Source organism: Gallus gallus, chromosome 9 (assembly GCF_016699485.2).
Source record: "Gallus gallus isolate bGalGal1 chromosome 9, bGalGal1.mat.broiler.GRCg7b, whole genome shotgun sequence".
Lineage (NCBI taxonomy): Eukaryota > Metazoa > Chordata > Aves > Galliformes > Phasianidae > Gallus > Gallus gallus.
This window is the reverse complement of record NC_052540.1, coordinates 21969933-21989310: the sequence shown is the minus strand read 5'-3', so window position 1 is coordinate 21989310 and position 19378 is coordinate 21969933. Positions and strand designations below refer to the sequence as shown.

Here is a 19378-nt window from a genome sequence, read left to right as displayed (position 1 = left end):
ACCATTATAGGTGACCAGAGATAGGAGCTCCCACTGCCCCAGGGGAGGGTCAGGTTGGCTATTGGGAAACATTTGTTCTCCAAATGCTGTTGGCACATCTGCCCAAGGAGCAGTGGGGTCACAGTCCCCGGAGGTGCTCCAGAACTGCAGGGATGTGGCACTGAGGGATGTGGGCATGGTGGGGTGGGGTTGGGTTGGGGATCTCAGAGCTCTTTTCCAACCTGAATGGTTCTGTGCTTCTCTGACCTGGAGGAGGTCTCTCCCATCCCCTCCCATCCCACCACACATCTTCAAGGCAGGACCTGGGAGCTCAGAGCAACCCCTGCTGTGTGCTGGGAGAGATCCTGAGCACGGGGGCGGTGGGCTGTCAGCCGGACTTGGGCATCTTAGAGGTCTTTCCCAACCCCAAGGATTCCGTGATGTCTGAGCATTTACAGTATTGCAAAACAGGAACCCTTTCCTTGAAGAGTTGGAGGGACAGCGGGTGCAGCAGCACTGCGCTGTGCACAGAGCTGGGCTGAGAACAGGAGTTGTTATCACTGCCAACATCAGGGACCCCATTGTCAGCGGGGCGGGTTAAATTTAGCAGCACTGGGAAGTGACACAGTGAGTCAGCGGTGGAGGGGAAGCAGAAAGAATGAGGCACACAGAGAGCTGTGAGTCCTGGGAAAGCGACGGGATTAAGTGGTCCGCCGTACTGCTGTTGTTATTATTTCCCCCCTGCAACTTCAGGATGGGGTAATGCCATGATGATGATTAACCTGTCTGTGATCGGAGCCAGCAGGATCCCCTGCATGGCCCCTGAGCTGCTGGCTGGGGAAGATATGGGGATACCAGGGCTGTCCCCCCCGGGCTGGGGCCCTGCGAGCCCACGGGGCGGGCGATGGGGTCCGGGCTGTGCACAAAGTGCCATTTGGGTTCTGTTGGTTGCTTCCTAGGAACTTATTTTGCACCCGAAATGACTCTTAGAGCCCAGAAGCAGCTCCCTGGGGAAGCTGATATCGGAGGCGAGCTTCGCTTTGCAATCACTTCGCTGTCAGAGGTTGTGGCTCTGACATCAGACACCGGGATTTTTCCTGCCCTTGTGCAGCACTTGGGGCTATTTTTACCCGGCGCTGCCAGTGGCTGCAGGAAGCCCTCGGCTTTCCTCTCCCGGTCCCGCTCCGCTGCCTGCCTGCAGCTTTGACTTTATTAGGGCAAGGCCTGCGCCCGCAGGGAGCAGCGTGCGGCGGTCCCGGTGCCACGGCCGCAGTGAGCGGAGATGTGCCCGCGGGGAGCGCCCGGGGAACGGGGCCATGAGCGGGGCTGGTGATGGAATGGGTGACATCATCGGGCAGGCATCCGCGCGGGATGTGGAGGGGAATTATAAAAAGGTAGGAGACAAAAAGGGGCCTTTTGTCGGCGCGCTCTGCATGGATGGGCACCGCCAAGCGGCGTTCGCCGGGCACGGGGCGTGGGGCTGCGTGTACGGGGCTGCAGAGAGGGGCGTACCTGCACGGAACGGAGCTGTGTGCGCGGAGCTGCACGCTGTGCTGCATGCATAGAACTCCATGCACGGCGCTCGGGCATGGGGCTGCACGCGTGGTCACTTGGCAGCCCACAGAGCGCCGTGCTGGGATGCTCGTGCCCCGCCACCGCCTTTCACCACATCTCAATGCCCTCCTCTTGGTGTGATGTGGCAGAACTGTCCCCTCTGTGTGTCCTCGTCACAGCTTCTCCCCACGGGGCGTTCCCAGACACCTCCTCAGACCAGGAGAGCTGGCATTTGCAGGGCTCCGTGCCACATGGCTTGAGAGAATCTGAACATTTTGTGTTTTTCTAGCAAATCCGTCCATACAAAAACAAGCGTTGCATAATGATCGTTTCTGCTGGCGAATCCAATCATAGCTTTTGTACTGCACAGAGATAAAAAAAGGGTGCTGTGTACGGGTCTGGGACTTTAAATATAGTAATTGTCCATGGCTGGTAATGACAGTCCCTGGCAAAAATAGCCTCCGTGGTGTGGCTGCAAGGACCAGGCAGCTCCAGAGCAGTGGGGTGATGTCCCCTGATGTCCCCCATAGGCTTTAACCCCTCGGCTGGATGGGAGCAGCACTGCCCTCCAGGCATTCATTCACCTGCAATCCTGCGACGAGAGGTAATGGCCTTAAGTTGCACCAGATGGGTATTAGGAAGAAATTCTTCTCCGTATGAGTGGTCGGGCACTGGCACAGCTGCCAGGGAGTGCTGGGGTCACCATCCCGTGGGGGGTGTTCAGAGCCGTGGCCATGTGGGCACGGTGGGGTGGGCTGCAGTCGGGTTGGGGATCTCAGAGGTCTTTGCCCACCCTAATGGTTCTGTGAGTTTGTTGTGCTGTTCCCTCCCAAGCACTACGGGCAGCACACAGACCTGCCATGCCGGCTGCTCGGCCCTCGCCATCGATCCGTACAGCTCCAGAAATGTCGCTGTCGTCCGCTCTTAATGGAGGGCTGTTAATGGTGGATGGTTCCAAAGTGCAACGCGGAGCCTGGGAAATGGCTGCGGCACCTGAGTTGCAAATAAATATTTGATGTGCACTTTTATTTGCTCGTCTGGGTGACGGCTGTAAGGCATAAAGGCTGCTAATACCGCGTCCTGCATGCAGTCTGCCCGGCAGAGTGGGTGAGTGGAGCAGCCCAGTTCTTAATTCTCAAGGGACACCAATAATGCAGCATGGGTGATGCGCTGGAGGCTTTTCTCATTTCTCAGAAATCAGCAGAAATCTCGTGGTTCCCATCCCTGCATGGGTCAGTCGGGGGCAGCCTGACGGATGAGGATTGGGTGGGGATGAAGGCACCAGTGGGGCAAATTGGGGGTGTTGGCCAACGATGGGCTTTTTGTGGTAAGCCTGCATGCCTTGTGTATGGTTAGTGTCCGTACAGACCAAGTATTGAACAGTTCCGTGCTCACCCAGTGCTGTGTATATGCAGAAGGAGATACATGACAAAATAGGTCAGTGGGAGATAAAGTGGGTCAGGCAGCGATGTGGGCACTGCTGCCGGTGGTGTGAGCAGCCAGTGGGCCAAGCAGCCCCACCCATACAACTGGGACGGCCAAGAAAGGGCCCACACAGCATGGCATGGCGATCCCAAGCTTGTGTCCTCCAAACAAGAGTCCCAGAGCACTGCCCTTCCTAACACATAAATCTTCATCAGTTCACAACTGTTCAGATTTTTTTTCCAGTCTTCTCAGCTTCTTACCAGATCCTTTTCCTGTTTATCAACCCAACAGGTTTAATTATTTGGGGCTTTTTTAACCCCCTGAGGATGCTCACTGCCCAGCTGACGCCGGGGCAGAGCCGGGGGACGCAATGTCAAAATACACGTTTAAATCTAATATGGCTTTACATTTTCCTTGCTAGTAACTTTCTGTTTTATTCAGTGTGTTATTTTTTATATACAAAGTGAGTATATTTGATAGTCAGAAAAAAACACATGCAATTTTCCTTCTCAATTTCCAGTTTTCAGTGCCCGGCTCAGGACGAATCGCACAGCTGGCGGGTAATTTATCTACGGCATAAAGTCTGGTTCCCTTAGGTATATTCTATTTCTTAGTAACTGTTCCCTATTTTATCATAACAAATAGGACTCTCCGTTTCTTTATGGTCATTATGCGGTGTCTGTTCTATAAGATGGGATATGCTGAGCTCGGGACTGGGAATAGCGTTATTTCGTATCCCTGGTAATGACGTGGTGGAGTGGACAAATAGCACGTTGATTAAATGTACAGATGTCAGACTGGGAGCAGCTGCAGCCGCAGTGGGACGTGGAGCAAAATTATAACGGGTGTGGAGAGAGCTCCATCTATAAGGGGAAAACATGCGGGAGCAGTCTGCGTTCGTATGTGTTTTAAGGGGCGGTGGGTTGGTTTTCAGCACGTGTTGGAGGTAGGGCTGGTGTGGAGGGAATGCACGGCCCTGTCCTGCAGCCCCCGGCTTCTGGAGGGAGATGGGAATGTCTGGGCACGGAGATGGGATGGAAGGGCTCCTCTGGGCAGGAAGTGTCCGTGATTTCGTGAGATATGAAGGTGCTGTGGGGATGTGCCCATCTGGTGCTTGGAGGCAGCTGAGCTCGGAGGTCGCCCCGCGGCAGAGAAGGGCCCCATCCACGGAGGTGTTCCAGGCCAAGCTGGATAGAACCGTGGGCAGCTTGATCTGGTGGGGGGCACCCAGCCCACGGCAGGGAGGTGGGAACTGGGTGATGTTGGAGGTCCCTTCCAGCCCAACCATTCCATCATTCTGTGATGTTTTCTGAAGAAGGGAAGGTGCACCGTGGACATTTATTGGTGTTTCTTCCATCTCTTCCACCCACCACATGCCCAGTGTGGCAGCAGTGCCCAGGGCTGCAATGGCTGGCACAAGAGACACAAAAATCCTATTTTCCTTGAGTTATGTGTCACTGCTTCATCTCATTTTGTCCCCCTCTTCAAAATGGTGGCTCCTTTCCTGGATTCCCAAAGGGGTGGTGTGCTGCCAGGCCAAGAGCGTCATCGGTAAATAATACAGAAAAAGAAAACAGGGAACGACTTGAAAATTCAATGCCCCTTGATGCACTGGGCGTTGTTTTCAATGCTCTGAATTATTTGTAGCTGTGGCAAAGGAGTTAGATTACAAATAAAGTACGTATTTTGGTGGGAGATTGACAGCATAATGGGCAGTGCGATGCTGTAATGCAGGTTGTCAGCACTGGGGTTAGATTAAATGATTAGCTATTTTACGTTAATAATTTACATTTCATTACATGTCATTTCCCTCTGCCAGATAAAGGTGCGTTATTTAGGCAAAATATGAGGCTCTGGGCTATGTTAGCACTGTGGATGCTGCCCATGCTTGCCTGGTACATTTTCTTTTGCTGTGTATCAGCTGTTACACGTTACTTTAAAATGAAATGTTTGAGGGTTTCCAAATGTTCCTTCTGTCCATAATTTGCCTTCCTGTCATCCATTGCCGACCAACACCAGTGCAGTACTGCTATTAATTTTTGGTACAGATCTGTGATTCTCATTTATTGCACACTGAGTGCGCAGCCGTGGATCAGTGATCCATTTCAATCCATCCCATAGCCTAACCTTACTCAAAAAACGCCTCTCTATGAATGCATTGTTAAAACCTTGGTGATTTGACGGCACCTCTCCTGCATTCCTTCCCCTGCAGGCTCAGAAGAATGAGCGTGAGTCCATCAGGCAGAAGTTGGCTCTTGGCAGCTTCTTCGACGATGGCCCGGGGCTCTACACCAGCTGCAGTAAGAGTGGCAAGCCCAGCCTGTCCTCCCGGTACGTGGGGCTGTGGGGCGGGTGGGCTGGGCTGCTTGGTGGGCTTGGCCAAGGAGCTGGGTGTCTGAATTCCTGTTGAAATCCAAAGGAGAGAGCTTGGTCTTATTGCTGGGTTAGCGTGGTGAATGACGGGGCTTGAGCAGGGGGTCCATAAGGTTCTCCATGCCCAGGAGAACCTTATGAGGTTCAACAAACCCAAGTGCCTTGGGAACAGCCTGCCCAGAGGGGTGGGTACCCCATCCCTGCAGGCACCCACAGTCAGGGCTGGGCTCTGTGCATTGATGGGGTTTGGGTGTACCTGTGCATTGCGGGGAGGGGGACCGATGGCCTTCAGAGGGCCCTTGCAACCATTCTGTGATCCTATGAAAGCTGGCTAAAAAACAGAACCACTGGTTTGTGAAAGAGCATCTTCCTTTGGTGGTTCAAGAGGTGGCCACCTGTTGGAAGCATGTTTCATACTGGTCACCAATTGGGCTCTCCTGGTTGCATGTTTCATACTGGTCCACCAGTTGGGCACTGAGCAACCAGAGTGGATCCACAGCACCTGGGCAGCTCGAGTGCCTTCCATGCTGTGGGCAGACGTGGGGCAGGGAAGAAAAAGCCTAGGAGAGGCATAAAACCAGGGGGAATCCTCCTAGGGCAGCATGGAGGTGAGATTGTAAAATGCAGCTGAACCACAGCACATCTGAAAAGGAAAGCTGTGCTCTGCGCGGTTACAGCTCGAGCAGTAACTGCTGTCTTGTAATTACAGGGCAGGTCTAATTAACATCTTGCAGCAGGGCTGGGCAGCTGTACCATGAGAAAACACCAGATGTACCTGAATTTTGTTCATACTTATTAGTCCAGCACTGATACGCACCGCACGGATCAGGACATCCAGAAGAGGCTGACAGTCCCCATTGCTCCACCACGGTGCTCTCAGTCCTCATCCCAGTGCCCTGAGGGCAAGCAGAGGATGCTTCTTTGCGCTGTTGCATCCTTGTTTTGCAGCAGAGCACACTGCATATTGAGCCAGGGGTTCCATGCACATCACACGGGGCCATGGAGGAGGCAGTGAGAGAGCTGGGCTGTCACGGTGAGCAGCTGGTGCTAGCTCACAGGGAAGGGCTCCACGTCCACCTGTGTCCCACAGGATGTTTCCTGGGTTCCTTCCGAGGCCGGTTGCTGCTTCCCAGCTGTGCACCATTTTAATCCAGGATTTTTACAACACAGGCAGCAGTTTCTAATACTCTGGTGCTCCCAGAGGTGCCTTGTCTGCCTCTCTGTTAGGATGAGCATGGGTCAGGCATTTCAGTCCTGCTCTTGAAATGCAGGTGTCCTGCAGACCCCGATTTGCACTTACTGTTTGCTGTGAGGACCAGTATAAGCCCCCTTATTGCAGAGCTTGTGTATGGGCCTCCCCCAGCGTGGACAAGAGGTGATGGCGGGGCACAGGAAGGGCAACAGAGCTGCCCCCAAAGGGTCACTTGGAACATGGATGTGTAAAAAGGAGCGAAGGCTGAGTGCAATGTGAGAGGCAAGCAGCCCTGCTGCAAACCTGCATCGCGCCATGCTCAGGGCTGTGCTGCTTCTGTTCCTCATTGCACGCTGGGAGTTAGCACGGACAGCACGTGGTGGAGCAAAAGCTGGGCAGGGCTCTGCTGGAGGTGTGCCCGTGGGATGCCGTAGTGCCACAAACAGCCTTGGGACACCCCTCAGTAAATCCTTTTGGTCAGCACGCGGTGTTTCACGGCTGTGATGACGAAGCTCTGCAGTAGGTGGGTATTTCTGCCGTTCAGCAGTAGATGGTGGTAGAGGCACTGTCGCTGTGGAGCTGCTGAGTCTTCAGCCTGAGCTGTCACTTCGTAATGCTATGTGGGAATCGTCGCCTCCGGCCCAGGCATTGGGTGCTGCTGCCAGTGGGGCCAATGGGGCCAGGCAGAGGGTTGTGCATCACAGATTCACCATTGCATGCAGCCCAACCCACGTCCCCATTGTCACCTCTCCTCCCCGCAGACTCCAGAGCGGGATGAACCTGCAGATCTGTTTTGTCAACGACAGCGGCAGTGATAAGGACAGCGATGCCGATGACAGCAAGACAGAGACCAGCCTGGACACGCCTTTGTCACCCATGGTAGGTCTGGTGGCTCATCTCACAGAGCACGTGGGCCATAATGAGGACTGAAATTATGGGCACTGAGGCCCAGAGCAGCGCCTTCATTTGTCAATAAAGGAAATAATGCAGACGCTGACGGGCAGCGAGCACACTGCTGTTTCAGAACAGACCTGCTGCAGAGGGGGGATGCACTCAAGGGACAGTGCCCTTCTCCTGCCCTTCTTTTCTCTGTGCTCTGACTGTCAGGGCAGTAATGGGTGCAGAGTGGCGTTGGCTCCCATCAGCTCTCCACTCCTCTGTTCCTTCGTGGGTACAACACAGAGGCCCCAGACCCGTGGTGGGCTTTCCTCCAGCTTAACCAGCTTGTCCATTAGGCACTTATCGATCTGTTTGGCTCCATCTAAAGTGCTCAAGTGGCTGTTAATACTCAGAAGAGCCAATCGAGAAATCGGTTTGATTTAAAAAAAAAAAAGAAAAAAAGCCACCCAACCCTGTACTGTTCACCTTGCCTGTAGAAATGAACCCCTCTGTGTGCATACGGAGGGTGTGAAGCTGCAGGTCAGCTCCTTTGCTCTGTCCCCGCGGCGGCGGTGCCGGGCTGTAACGGTGCGTGTCTGCTTCCCTAGAGCAAGCAGAGCTCTTCCTACTCCGACAGAGACACGACCGAGGAGGAGTCCGAGTCCCTCGATGACATGGATTTTCTCACCAGGCAAAAGAAACTCCAAGCTGAAGCCAAAATGGCCTTGGCTATGGCAAAGCCCATGGCCAAAATGCAGGTGGAGGTGGAGAAGCAGAACAGGAAGAAATCTCCGGTGGCGGATCTGGTGAGTGCAGGCCGATGCGGTGGCCCTTCATCCCTCTGCCCGGGGTGTTATGGGAGCAGGAGCTCAGTGCTGTGTTGAGGCTGGAGATGCAGTGCTCGCCTCCCAGCTGAGGCTGAAGGCCTGCATCCAGCACTGGCCGGATGCTTTGGTAGTCTCGTTGTAGCCACAAATGGGTGTTTGCGGGGGGGGGATGTGCAGAAATATGAGTAATTCAGAGAAAAAGAATTAAACAGATGAAAATCTATTTCCAGCTGCCACATATGCCTCATATAAGCGAATGCCTGATGAAGAGGAGTTTAAAACCCGCCGACCTAAGAGACATGACTATTGGGCAGCTACAAGTGATAGTCAATGATCTCCACTCACAGATAGAAAGTAAGTGGTCTTTAATTATTCTTTGGTGAGCACCATCTACTTCAGGATACGCGTAAAAATGCTGATAAATGTACAGTAATGGAGCTATACGGGAGAGCTGCTGGAGGTGGGCTGTTTGCTGGGTCTGGCTCCTTTGGCTTTTTGCTTTCTTTTTGTCTGTCAAGCACTCGGAGGGCTCCATAAGGTAGCATTGCTCCAGCCCCTAAAAGCCATTAGTACTGCCAGTTGTGTGGCTTCCTGCAGCCTTACGGCTGTGTTTTCATATGATGCTCTGCATGGCCTCAGTAGCATCCACAAGTGGAGAAGCCCTCCGGTCCAGTGGGCACCTCTGAGTACACATGTTCTGTCCTGCAGCACATTAACGTGGCTCACGTGTCCTTGTGTTTGCCCCCTTTTCTGCCTTTGCTCTCTCCAAAGGATCCGGGGTTCTTCCCCGGCATCTCCACCTTCCCTTATCAATGATTAATTAATCTTAAAGGAAATGTCTCAGGTGGCTGTAGGACAAAAATAGCCCCAACACGTTCATTGGGCTGCTCTGCAACTCTCATAACTGCTCACGTTCGTTAATTACCGTCCCTCCTGGCAGCTCCTGCTAGGGATGTGGAGCTGCTCATGCCTGTGGCTGAAGCACTGCAAAATTCCTCTCCTTGCAAACCTCCCCCTGCTCAGCGTGAACTCTCCTCCTCTCTCCCCGGCCCCAGGCTTGAACGAGGAGCTGGTGCAGCTGCTGCTCATCCGGGACGAGCTGCACACGGAGCAGGACGCGATGCTGGTGGACATTGAGGACCTGACCAGGTGAGGGGGGGGGGAAGGCACGGGCCATTTGCCCCCACTGTCAGCCTTTGGAAGCCACCAAGCCAGCAGGAAAACGGGCATCGCCATGGCTGTGTCCATACAGAGCCCTGTGGCTTAGCCCCACGTGTAGCAGGAGGTGATGGGGACTGTCACCACCACGGTGAGATGCAGGTAGCACGGGAGGTCGGTGGGGTTGAGGTGTGGGTGACCTCAATCCCACAAGAGCAGGATCTGGGGGGAGACGCGGGCTTGCAGAGTGCCACTGCCACACCTCCACCTGCATGCCAGCACGTAACCAGGCTTCTCCTTCCCAGACATGCCGAGAGCCAGCAGAAGCACATGGCAGAGAAGATGCCAGCAAAGTAAGCCCAGAGTCCGTGGGAGCAGAGATGGAGCTCGCCTGTCCCTCGCTTCTGTGTCTGTACACGTGCTGATGTCCTCAGTGGCGCGCAGCAAATCAGTGTTAGTCCTTGGTCGTGTCCGAAGCTTTATGTCCGGTGATTGGCCTCTGCTTCTTAATTTATTTTAATTATTTTTTCTTTTTTTTTTTTTTTTTACTCGTACCACTCAATATCAGGCATTTTAATAATATTATGACAGAAAAATGTACAGTACTTATAACATTATAAAACATGGCTGAGGAGAGAGGGCAGTTTAACTTTATTTTTGTCTGCTTAGAGGTTTTACGTTGGACGATATTTTACCATTGACTACTTTTTTATTCTTCACTGTAGTTTTAAATAAAGAGACTGTACTTGACGGTGCTATACAAGTCCAAAAGACATGCCTGCCTCGTAGTGACGTCGTAACCTTCGGTAATACGTACATTTTAATCAGTTCTCAACATTTTGTGAATGTTGACTACCTGACGTTCATTTTTAGATGTGCTATTAACATTCAGTTGGGTTCAAAGAGTTACCTGGAAAGTTTTATGTATAAAGATGTAAAATAAACATTTAAAAACTTGTTTCATATGACACGTCTTTTTGTTGGCCAGTGGTTGACTCGGTGATGCACTCAGCCAACTCAGTGTGCAATGCCTCCTTTGTCATCACCAAAAAGAGCCAAGCACGTACGGTCGTGCAGAGAAGACAGGATTGTTGTAGAGTTATTTATCTGTAAGCTCATCATGTACGTATGACATGGACTTAAGCTATTCTTCTATACTAGCATTCAGCAGGCCCTCATATGGTGACTGTTGTAAGGCCCAGGCACACACGGTAGATGTTTCTTTATTTTATTATCCGTGCTGAATAAATGACTCGCTTGTGTCAGAAATTGAGAACAAGGAAAACCTGTGTTAAAAATCTTCAGCAGCATATGAAATGTATGCAATATGGCAGCAGCTCCCCTCCGCCTTGGGGCTGCCCCCCGTGCCCTGCTCTGCTCTATGGGCACCGCTTCCCCGCTCTGTTCTGCTCCCAGGAGTGGGGACCTTTGCTTTCCACATGTTCATTCCCCCCCACCCCGTGGCAAATTCCTCTTAGCAAAGCGCTCGGCTGACGACTTATTCAGGGTGTCTGCAGCAAAGCATGAGATGCATCCAAATTCCATCCCCCCCCCCAAACGAATGTATTTTATGAAAATGATGCTTACTTACTGTTGTTCTTCCCCTCCTTCCCCCGAAGCAGGCCAGGTGCTGAGAGCTCCCTTGGCATTTCACAGCATTTTGGGGCACTTTGGGGCCATTCTGGCACGGTGTGCTGCTCCGATAGCAAAGGCTGGCTCAGGTAGGAGCGCCTGGTGCTCACCTGCAATGGAAACTCCTCTTATTTAATTTGCTCTTTTGGAATCTATGCAGAAAAAATATATATAAATATATATAATAGTGGGGGTGTTCACTTGTCAGTATCTCCTGTTGTCTTGCTGCTGTGACCTGCATGCGGCGATAGCTAGCTGCTGCTGTTGTATTCCTGCTCTGTGCTTTCACCTGTGAGGCCAACCCCCCCCCATGGGGTGCAGATGGGGGGGCTCAGCCTGAAGCCCCACTGCAGAGCTGCTCAGCAGGAGGGGCAGGCGGCTCTGCTCACTGATAAGTGCCTTTAATTCTCTGGAGGGAGCAGGCCTGTGGGCACCCAGCACCAGGACAGCCAGAGGAGTGTCCATCTTCAAGGGTTTGGTTTTTAACTAAAAAAAAATAAGTTAAAATAATTTAAATATATATATATATATATATAGTATTGCTGGGTTACTGCATCTTAGATCTCTGTCCAGTGTACTACGGTGTCATGCAGGTGTGTACGATGGCAATGCTGTGGAATGAATGGATTAAATGATGTTTTTGAAAGAAATGTGCCTTGTGTGGTTTCTGAACTCGGTCCTCCCAGAGTGCCTGGCCCCGGCACCAAGATCATGCCAGTGTTTGGGGGATGTGCCCCATCCTTGGGAAGCTGGGGGGACGGAAGGCATTGCCTCGGTCTGCACATCAGGGCACCTCTATGCTGACACGTGCCTACAAGCAGCCCTCAAAGCAGACAGCTTTATTGGGGCTGAAACACAGAGATGCTCAGTGAGGCTGAGCTGGTGAGGCTTGAACACTGTGGAGGTGTTCAAGGCCAGGCTGGATGGGGCACTGAGCAGCCTGGTCTAATATTAGACCTGAAGGTTGGTGGCCCTGCCTGTGTCTGGGGGGGGGGTTGGAGCTTCGTGATCCTTGAGGTCCCTTCCATCCCAAGCCATGCTATGAATCCCCACGAGACATGTTCTGTCCCGCAGTGCTGTTCCCCTCTTTCGGCCTTGGGGGCAGTGGCTGCTCCTGCCACCGGGGGACTTTTCTGGAGCACAGGGACTCCGAGGGATGTTTTGCTTTTATTCTGCCTTAGTTTTTATTTTTGACGTTTTCCTTCTATGAATGGATCATTTACATGGTTCCACTTAGGACTCCCATTATCAGTACTGTAACCGTGGAGCCAAATTCCCCCAAAAGCTCTGGGTCAGACAGTTTCATTTCAGGGGGTGACATCAGTACGAGCAGTCAGAGGCAGTTTCTGTTCTGAGAGTAGCATCACCCACCAGGATGCGTGCCTAATCAGGCACCCAGCAGCCCCCACCCATGTGCCCAAAACAGCTCATAGGGACATCCTGCATGGCACAGACCCCAGCTCCAGCAGGAGAAATAAAAGAGTTTTGGTGATAGGCCACTTAGTTAATGCAATTTGTTTAACCCCATGTGCATGGAAACAGGCATATGCTGCATGGCTGCCATTCGTTTCTGTCCTGTGAGTGTCTCTATGCCATCACCGTGCTCCCTCAGGCATCAGCAGCTTGGAATGGGAAACGGACAGTTTCAGAGCCTGCTTTGTAGTTACTGACATACGTAGGATCATAGACCCATAGAATGGCTCAAGGTGGAAGTGAACCATAAAGGTGATCTGCTTCCAGCATCCTTCCTTAGGCCAGGTCCTCCCCCAGCTCAGGCTGCCCAGGGCCCCATCTAGTCCAGCCCTGAGCACCCCAGGGATGGGGCACCCCCAGCTTTCTGCACAGCAGTGCCACGGTGAGTTGTGTTTCTTTTCTCTTTAATGCCAATGTAATAGTGCAGGTAAGGACCTGTCCCACTCCTCTCCTGCTTCCATTCAACCTTCCCTCCCCACACCCTGCCAGAAGGGGACAACCCACTGCCTTTTCCTTCCCTGCCTCCATCTGATGTCACAATAAAACTTGTTTCCTTTTTAATTCTGTATTTTGAACTCTAACTCACCTGTGCTTGAAAGCATTCAATGGTACCCACAATAATGGGGAAAAACAAACAAACAAACAACATTATGTTTGAGACAGCTGCAGGGATAACTTTCCTGTGAAGATAAGGCAGCCCTTAGGGCAGAGATGTGCTTTGTAAGCCAGATGCTTCCTGCCAAGCACATTTTACTGAATGGTTTCTCCTTTTTTCCCCCTCTTTTCTTCACATCCCCCGAGCAGCACCTTCTGCACAGCATCTCCCTGAGCCCCGGGGGAACTTGTGGGGAACGCATGGAGAACTGCAGCACAACACACACACATCCTTTGGCTTTCATCCCTCTGTTGCTCAAAGGGAAAGGACAGCAGGGTTCGGGACAGCTACATGCTGCAGGGTCCCGGGAGGAGCAGCACAGAGGGCATCCCCAAGGAAAAGCCACCGCCGGCGCTTACAGTCGGCGCTCGCTTCCCTGCAGGAGCCCAGAGCATGGAGTTTCTCTTCCTCCTTATCGTAAAGCAAAGCGAAACCCACGCGTGCGGGACCCCACTGCCAGGCCGGGAGCTGAGCCCTCTTCGTGGTGCTCAGCACTGAGCTGTGGCTCTGCTGGCTCCTTTGCCAGCTGTGCTGAGCTCACCTGGAGCTCTGCTGTCGCCAGCGGCCCTATGGCCGGACAGACAGACAGACAAGTCAGCAGGGACAGCTGCCACCACGCTCACCTCACCCCTGGCTTCCTAACAGCAGTGCTTTAGGGGAAGGAGCACATCTTCAGAAGAAAAGTGAAATACACAGCAAGTTTATAAAAAAAGGGAATTGCAGAGTTTCGCGCGGATCGGCCGGGCCGGCAGCAGCAGACGTTTCCAGGCAGCTGCCAGATGTGGGTGTTGGGGCTGCCCCAGGTGTCAGCTCCGTCCCATCCCTTTATTCCGGCCCACATTTACCTCTCACAAGGGAATGAGACCTCCCAGGAGCAGTGTGTCTGTGCCCGACGTGTGCAAGGCCACGTTTCTGGGTGCCCAGCCATACAGCGGTGCTCGCCCCTCTCCACAGTTAAAACCACCCCATCTGGCAGTTCAGGGCCACAGAACCTATGAGAGACAGAGAGAAAGGGACGTGAATGGGAAAGAAAAAGGCACCCAGAGAGCAGATACTGTGCAGGGTGAGCACCAGCAGCTTCCTGCCAGCCAGGCAGCAATGGACCCTTCCAGCTGTTGGCTTCTCTGTGTGGGATTCAGCATTAAGACAAAAGCCCCAGGCTCAGGGCAGCCTCACCCTCATCCCCAACCTTTCCCATTTTCTAGCCTGCTCACACAGCAGCCCTCCCCCTCACACACCTGCAGTCATTTGTACAAAACCACCAGGAGCACCTGTGTCTGCCTGCTGCCCACCCCCAGCAGAGCTGTGGGGATCAGCTATCCGAATAGGAACCTTCCAAATAAATTACCCAGAATCACAGCATGGCCTGGGTTGCAAAGGACCACAATGATCATCAGTTCCAACCCCCTGCTATGTGCAGGGTCGCCAACCAGCAGCCCAGGCTGCCCAGAGCCACATCCAGCCTGGCCTTGAATGCCTGCAGGGATGGGGCACCCACAGCCTCCTTGGGCAACCTGTTCAGTGCGTCACCACCCTCTGGGTGAAAAACTTCCTCCCAGGAGCAAAAATAAAATAAAACAAACAAACTATTCATGAGAGAAAGCCTCCATGTGTTCTTGGAGCTGGGAGAAGGACACCAGTTATTCCATGCGAGCATTCCTCACCGCAGCACTTTGCAGATCACAGAACCATAGAATGGATGGGGGTGGAAGGGGCCTTAAGGATCAGCCATTCGCACCCTCTGCTGTGTGCTGGCTGCCCCGGCCCCATCCAGCCCGGTCCTGAGCACCCCCTGGGGTGGCTGGCAGCGCCTCACCGCCCTCTGGGTAAAGAATTTCTTCCTAACATCTGACCTAAACCTCCCACCTTTCAGTTTAAAGCCGTTCCCCCTTGTCTAGATCTTTTTATGTAGCTGCGATCTACTTTCAAGCTTAGCTGTAGCTTAATTTATTGCAGTTTTACTTATATATGTATGTAATTAATGCATAGTTGTAGACACATACATAATTATTACACAATTATATGTAATTATAATTACAGGAAGTAGGGCCCTCCTACAAGCAACGCCTCTCTTCCAGTTGAGGACGCAGCCACATGCAGCACAACCTCCATACAGGGCTCTGGGATTTCGTTTGTAGGAAGGGAGAGAGCAAGCCAGCACGGCCACTGAGCGTCAGTGCCACTGCCACCCACTGCTGCTGGAACCACAGAGGAAGAGCACCACCCAGTTGCCTCCACTGCAACCCCATTGCAGAGCTACAGACCCAGAACGGCATAGTAGAACTGCTTAAGTGCATAGAGGAGATAGCCCTGCACTGCTTTAATAGGACAAGCATCGTCGCACCTCAATAATCCTTCCTCTGCCTGATGAGATCAGCATCTGAGACTAAGACATACTACGTAATAAAAAGCACACGGGCTTTCCTGTTTTAAAGAACTTGCTTTCATTTTTTGATGCAGCTGATACAGGAATATTCCCATTGCTTGGCCCTAATGCCTCATGCTTTGCTTTGAGCCAAACCTAAAGGAAACATCCCCTGTGTTCCCAGCAGGATGCCACGTGCAGTCGGTCGCAGGAGGGCAGAGAGCACAAAAACGGCACAAATGAGACTATTTGTAAACCATCATTTGGAGCAACACATCTGGTAGGGCGCTGGGACAGCTGCCCGGGGAGCAGAGGGGTCACCATCCCTGGAGGTGCTCAGAACCATGGGGATGTGGCACATGGGGACGTGGATATGGGCACGGTGGGGTGGGGGGTTGGGGACCTGAGGGGTCTTTTCCAACCTTAGTGATTGTAAGGGTAAAAGCACGGCCCTCGTCTCAACGTCAGGCACAGCAGTGGAAAGCAGAGTCAAACTAGAAAGTCACACCGGTGATCTAACACAGCACCTCCTGACAGGTCACCGCCATCTTAGAGGGAATAAAGCACCCATTAAAATAAAACGAATCTGAAAACTCAATATAAAGAAAGGCCTTGATTCATCCTGCTGCTTTCTAAGCACACGGGAAAACTCCCACTGACTTCATGGAAAGTTCTCCTCAGCCCCTTTGGCAGAGCAGGGTGGGGTGGGTGACAGCCACGTACAGCACAGCTGATGGTCCAATCCTTGGTGCCCCAAACCCACCAGACAAAGGCGGGCTTCCAGGTGGCTCAGCATGCACTGCCATCAACAGCATCTCATCACGTTAAAGATTAGAAATGGAAAGCTCATTTACGTGTCAGACACACGCTTTAAACACCTCCATTCTCCCTCTAAAGCCGTTCCCCTTGTCCTATCAGACCCTCCCCATCTTTTTGTACATTCCCTTTAGGCACTGGCAGGAGCTCCCTTTAAGCACTAAATGAAAGGCAACCCCCCACCCCGTCGCACACTGCCCCCGTGCCAGGACCCCGCGGGATTCCCAGCTCTCAGCTCCCCGACACATCAATACAAAGAAAAAGGGGAACTCCTACTCCTCCACCGACATAAAAGCAGCGCAGCTCCTACGGCAGCCACCGATCCCGCATCAGTTTCATCGGGCAGAGGCATGGCAGAGCACGGCATCGGCAGCAGAGCGGCACGGCTGGGGGTCGGGCGCTGCGTGCTGCTGGCCGCGCTCTGCCTGCTGCTGCCTTCCACGTGGGCACTGCCACCTCCTGCCCACAACCTGGCCAAGGGACTCAACTGCTCCAGGGCGCTGCTGGCCGCTGCAAACGAGGCACTCCTGAAGGTGCAGGTAGGAGAGGGGAGGGATGGTGCCCAGGGCGGAAGGGTTGGCGCACGGGATGGCGCATAGGTGATAGGTTGGGGACGGTGCCCAGGATAGCGGGGATGGGCTGGGGACGTTACATACCTAGCCGAGCAGGAGAAGGGCTGGAGATGGTGTCCAGGCAGACGATGCGTTGGTGAAGGCACCCAGGATGATGGAGATGGGTTCCCGTTGCTATCCAGGCAGGAGAAACGTTGAAGATAAACCGCAGGCAGGAGAGCACGTGTGCGCTCAGCTCGGGGAACGCTCCCTCTGAACTCCCAGCGGGCCTCTGTAGCCGCTCGCAGCGCCCGCCCACACCATCAGCAGCACCTGTGTCGCACAGGTGTCTCCCAGCTCCCATCCACTGCAGCACAGTGCGAACCAATTGGACTGCTTACTTCTGAGCACCTGTTTCTCTAACGGCTCCGCACGAGTGGCTCTACAGACACGTGCTCCCAAGCTCGTTCCTTTTGTGTGCCGCTGCTCTGGCTTTGCTGTTACAGAGCCCTCCTGCCCCTAAACCCCCCGGCAGCAGCGTCAAGATGGGAGTTTCTGCCAAAGTCCCCTGCTGGGGCTGCAAGCTTCATCTCACAGAAGCACGAAAGAAAACCACTAAAGAGCTTCCCAAAGTTGCCGTGTATCAGTGAGCGCTGCCTCTGTGTTTTCTTTTTTTCCTCTTTCTAGTGCTTTATACACAGCACAAACATCACATCTGCTGGTTCTGATTCTAGTTGCTGTTTTCTGAAGCTGAATCGTTTACCCCTTTTCTTCCCCCCCCCTCTTAACACAGAAGCAGAGGACGCTGGGGTTTGAGTGCACCCTTGAAGAGGTCGATCTTGAAGACGTCACCAACAGTCAGAGCAACACAATAAAGTCCTGCACGTCTCAGGATCCGGGGGTAAAACCGAAATAACCAATTTCAGCATCATGTTTTTTTTTCCAGCAGCCACATAACGGGTTGTCACTAAATGAACCTGTATCGTTTCTTCTTTATTTGCAGCCTGGAAACTGCCCCGTACTGGAAAGTTCTACTTTAGATATGGTAAGCTGTGAGCTTCCATAAAGAACCTTTGTCCTGTGCTTTGAGCACTTAGCAACAAGTTCCAGCATCTCTTATTAACTTTTGCAGAGCAAATGCCTGCAGGGGATCTACGAAGACCTGAAAACCTACAAGGCAGAGCTGGGGAACCTCAGGGATCTGAGGGTGCTGACATCCATTGATGACATGATGCAAGTAAGCGCTTCCATCTCGCTCCTTTCTGTTCTTCCCATCTTTAAATGGGGTTTTAGGAGCAGCGCTGCGTTGTGCACTTAAGTCACTGGGGAGCTGGGAGCGGGGAAGGTCGATACTGATTTTCCTAGGAGTAAAACTGGGAGATGTTAAGAGCTTGTTCATGCCCACACTAACCTCCCTCCCTCCCCCCTGCAGGCCCTGCAGCCCCGCAGCCCAGCCATGCCGCAGCCCTCGCCCAGCACCACCCTTGGCTCCTTCCAGGGCCGCATGCGGCTCTGCGGGGTCCTGCACGCCTTCTGCCTGCGCGCAGTCACCATCGGCAGGATGCTGGGCTACCTGAGTGCCCTCACTGCAGAGATGTAAGAAGCAAACGCAGCAGCACAGACGCCCTGCTGTACAGCTACTTATACACCATGTTCTGCTGTCGGTGCCTTTCAAGCCAGCGCATCCAACTTCTAAGCCTGGGGACAATAAGCTGTATTGTATGAGAACGTTCTCAGACCGCCGAGCGCTCAGCTGCTGTTTGTCTTCAGTGTTTTATTTATTCAATTGTGAGCTCCCGAAACGGATATTTATAATAATCCTGGTTTATTTATGATGATGAGCCTTATTTATTCTATTTATTGCCTAATAAAATTGAAATTGACATAAAAGCTGCAGTGACCTTCTTTTCTTGTTCCTTGAGATATCACACACCTCAAGGAACACAGTATGTTCCATCCTATTAATAGGACAGAATCACATTGATCAGACTTCTAATGTATTTTCTATTCACAGAATCATTAAGGTTGGAAAAGAGCTCTGAGATCCCCAACACAACCCCAGCCCACCCCACCATGCCCACATCCCTCAGTGCCACATCCCCACGGTTCTGAGCACCCCCAGGAACTGTGCTTGACCACTCTTCAGAGAAGAAACGTTTCCTAATAGCCAACCTGCTCTCAAATAAGCAGAGCACCACTCAGCACTGGGCTCATATCTGGAACTCCCATTTTACTCGTTCCTCACATCAGCTGTGTTCCTTGTGGCTTTGACTCTCCAGCGGGGTTTTTGTATCAGGTGTGTTAAAGTTGCCACGTGCTGTCTAATAGGCACATTTTGAGAGCCAAAGGTTTCAGTTAGGAAGCAAAATCAGCTAGCTTTGCAGTAAGTGCCCCTTTAGAACTATTTTTTGTTTGTTTATTGCTGGAGACACATCAAAACTACAGGCTGAAGTTGGCTGTGCAGACAACCTCTTGTTGATGACAACTTACCTCCGTGCT

At 52.6% G+C, this 19378-nt stretch overlaps 2 protein-coding genes across 10 annotated transcripts in view; both read left to right on the top strand.

Moving 5' to 3' along the window:
• Window positions 1-10650, top strand: part of SCHIP1 (schwannomin interacting protein 1) — a 131080-nt gene extending 120430 nt beyond the window's left edge. For 4 of the 9 annotated variants that reach the window (XM_046898448.1, XM_004943521.5, XM_040705589.2 and 1 more), the window contains 6 exons: window positions 5171-5289; window positions 7285-7402; window positions 8011-8208; window positions 8460-8583; window positions 9285-9378; window positions 9693-10352. In XM_046898448.1, the coding sequence (XP_046754404.1) occupies window positions 5171-5289; window positions 7285-7402; window positions 8011-8208; window positions 8460-8583; window positions 9285-9378; window positions 9693-9744 (705 nt within the window). In that variant the 3' untranslated portion in view covers window positions 9745-10352. Of the gene's footprint in view, window positions 1-1214; window positions 1374-5170; window positions 5290-7284; window positions 7403-8010; window positions 8209-8459; window positions 8584-9169; window positions 9379-9692 lie in introns of those variants that run through there. The other 5 variants (XM_040705586.2, XM_025153632.3, XM_040705585.2 and 2 more) reach the window with 3 other exon arrangements.
• A 5995-nt stretch (window positions 10651-16645) lies between these two features.
• Window positions 16646-18770, top strand: IL12A (interleukin 12A). The gene is made up of 5 exons (NM_001398447.1): window positions 16646-16867; window positions 17673-17780; window positions 17883-17924; window positions 18012-18116; window positions 18312-18770. Exons 1-5 carry the CDS (start codon window positions 16679-16681, stop codon window positions 18477-18479), a joined length of 612 nt encoding a protein of 203 aa, NP_001385376.1. The 5' UTR covers window positions 16646-16678; the 3' UTR covers window positions 18480-18770.
• The last annotated feature ends 608 nt before the right edge of the window (window positions 18771-19378 follow it).

What these genes read in the sequence shown, in the direction of transcription:
- IL12A (NM_001398447.1), top strand. Translation starts at nt 16,679, where the DNA reads ATGGCAGAGCACGGCATCGGCAGCAGAGCGGCACGGCTGGGGGTCGGG. An exon ending in GCACGTCTCAGGATCCGGGG is followed by an intron (nt 17,781 to 17,882) that starts GTAAAACCGAAA and finishes CTTTATTTGCAG; the next exon opens with CCTGGAAACTGCCCCGTACT. An exon ending in CCATTGATGACATGATGCAA is followed by an intron (nt 18,117 to 18,311) that starts GTAAGCGCTTCC and finishes TCCCCCCTGCAG; the next exon opens with GCCCTGCAGCCCCGCAGCCC.